Source organism: Somniosus microcephalus, unplaced genomic scaffold (genome assembly GCF_052327205.1).
Source record: "Somniosus microcephalus isolate GS21.2 unplaced genomic scaffold, FLI_Smic_1.0 scaffold959, whole genome shotgun sequence".
In the NCBI taxonomy this organism is placed as follows: Eukaryota; Metazoa; Chordata; class Chondrichthyes; order Squaliformes; family Somniosidae; genus Somniosus; species Somniosus microcephalus.
In genome coordinates, this window is record NW_028226146.1 from 13,691 (window position 1) to 16,326 (window position 2,636).

The 2,636-nt window shown below is 47.1% G+C and overlaps 1 protein-coding gene across 1 annotated transcript; it reads left to right on the forward strand.

The window, feature by feature from the left end:
• Positions 1 to 202: 202 nt before the first annotated feature.
• On the forward strand, positions 203 to 2,053 carry LOC147080932 (uncharacterized). Its single transcript, XM_085981014.1, has 2 exons — positions 203 to 450; positions 528 to 2,053. Exon 2 carries the CDS (start codon positions 1,068 to 1,070, stop codon positions 1,854 to 1,856), a length of 789 nt encoding a protein of 262 aa, XP_085837140.1. The 5' UTR covers positions 203 to 450; positions 528 to 1,067; the 3' UTR covers positions 1,857 to 2,053.
• The last annotated feature ends 583 nt before the right edge of the window (positions 2,054 to 2,636 follow it).

Consider the following 2,636-nt stretch of genomic DNA (forward strand, 5'->3'; position numbering starts at 1 on the left):
TTGCCAGGCAAGGCTCCGTGACGTCGGTGCCTGGCAACCAATGGCACCGCCCGCCGTTGACGTCATGCCGCATTAATGAGCGGCCGCTCTCCGCCAATCAGCAGCTCGGCCCGGCGGGTGACCTCATGGGGAGAGGGGCGGGCGCCTGACGTCAGCGCGTAAAGAGAAAGGGGCAGGGCCTGGGAGGGACGTCAGCTTAATATTCCTGAGGGAGAACGTGAGAGAGAGAGAGATTGGAAGCGAGGCACCGAGACAGAGCCCGAGCCGCAGCCTGAACCGCGAGACCGGAGACCGGAGACCGGGAGGAGCAGCCCGAACCAGGACAGTAAGTAAGAGGCCTGGGGAGGGTGAACCCGAGACCCAGAGACCGCGGGATCGGAGACCGGGAGGAGCGGCCCGAACCGGGAAAACGTCTAAGAGGCCTGGGGAGGGTGAACCCGAGACCGCGAGGTCGGAGAACGGGAGGAGCGGCCCGAACCGGGAAAACGAGTAAGAGGCCTGGGGGAGGGTGAACCCGAGACCGCGAGGCCCAGAGACCGCGGGAACGGAGACCGGGAGACCAGGGGCAGAAAACAGCCTGGTGAGTCAAAAAACCCGGGGGCCTGAGACCGACACGACGACGCGAGGAGATCCGCCCAGAGCGCGGAAAGCGAATGAATCCGGGGCACGGAGAGTGGACGAGTTTGGAGCACGGAGAGAGAGAGCGAGTCCGAGACCCGGAGAGCGAGTGAGAGAGTCGGAAGAGGAAAAAAAAAAACTGGAGAAATAAGTTTTACCTAATTCTACCTAAGTTTCATTTTATTTAAATTTAGTTCGAAAAAAAACCTGAAAAAAGAACAACAAACCCGCGAGGAAAAGGAATAGAAACCCGAGAGAAACGATAAACTACCCGAACCAAGAGCCTGTGAGAGAAAGAGAAAGATAAACCTTTAAGAGCAGCTATATCAAAGGTGAACCCCTGAAAAACTCCCAATTTTGGACCTAAAAGTGGGCTAAGGTGGAACACGACACAAAAAAGAGAAGAAAAAAAAAAGTTATCTATCTGAGACAAAAAACAAACGACTACAATGAGCAGGGAAATGATATATCCTGAGCAATGCACAAAAAATAAAGCAAAGGAAAAATACAAGTACACAACACTAAAAAATAACCCAGAGATCCTCTACGTTGACTATACCACACACAAAGGGACTAAGCTGAAGAACAACCTCATATTCTACACCGAATACGTCACCTCCTGGAAGGAGACTTTACAAAAACACTACGCATACGTCTCCAGTGAAGGTATTGGCAGTGGAGGCAGACTGAAAATATGTAAAGATGGAAACCTAGATAAAGATGACCCCCTGCTAACCATAAGCTACTACAACAAAAATAGAACGATCATGATACAGGGGAATGTGGAAAATCTGGACTCCTTCGAAAAGGAATTCCCCCAGTTGAAAACTAAGGCAGACACAAAGAGGACCAATGGACAGGAAGCAAAAGAGAGTCGAACAGAGGATGATGAGAGACAAGTGGAGGAAGAAGAAGAGAGACCAGCAGAGGAAAACACCTCCCTGTCCATCTCCACCCCCCCCACACCTCTCAACGAAAACAAAATGATGAAAGAGAAACTGGCCAAACTACAACTTGATTTCAACGAATACAGAGAAACACTGGCCAAGAATTTGAAGGAGGAATTCAAGCAGCTAAAAACGGAACACGAGTCCAACATCCACGAGCTGATGAAGACTGTAGAGGAGCAAAGCAATGAGATCAAAGAACTCTGTACTCAACTAAACAAAACGAAGGAGACCGTAGAAAGGCTCAGCAGGCAACACAAACAGGCAGCAATCCCCCCTCTCAGACCATAACCAAATAAATATGTACCTTAAACTTTCTGCCCAAACTACAGACACAAAAAAGGAACCCAGTAAGCTCCATAAAATAAACCAAACATACAGATGGGCCCCAGACAGTGGAGAAAAACTCATCACAGCACTAAAGTCACCTGATCTCACAAGTAAAATATCAAAATTTAAAGAAAACCCATACGAGATCATCAGAGATGGTGTAAACATGGCCATAGAGGATATAAATATGATCTTCCATGAGGCAGCTGTAAAAGCCGACCTTGTGAAACAGAAGAGGAAGCGTCACAAAAGACAAAATAAAAATAAGAAATGGTTTGACCACGAATGCAAAAATGCCAGAAAAGACCTGAGAAAAATATCAAACCAAAAGCATCGCCAACCAAACAATCCGGACCTACGTACTAGATACAATGAAACCCTCAAAAGATATAAACACACCATTAGGAACAAAACACAAAACTATACCCACAAAATACTCGAAGAAATTGAAAACTCCACCAATCCAAAACAATTCTGGGAAATGTGGAATAACCTGAGTACAACACAATTGCAAGCATTACCAATCCAAGATGGCGACATCTGGAGAACACATTTTGAAAACCTCTACAAAGACATCCCAATAAACGAAACAAACCCAAGTCAACATCAATGTATCTGAAAAACAAATGCGGGGTCAAAATTGGAGACAAACGCACCGATTTCTTCACCCAGAGAAGAGGCGTCCGGCAGGGCTGCAATTTGAGCCCGACCCTGTTCAACATATACATAAATGAATTAGCA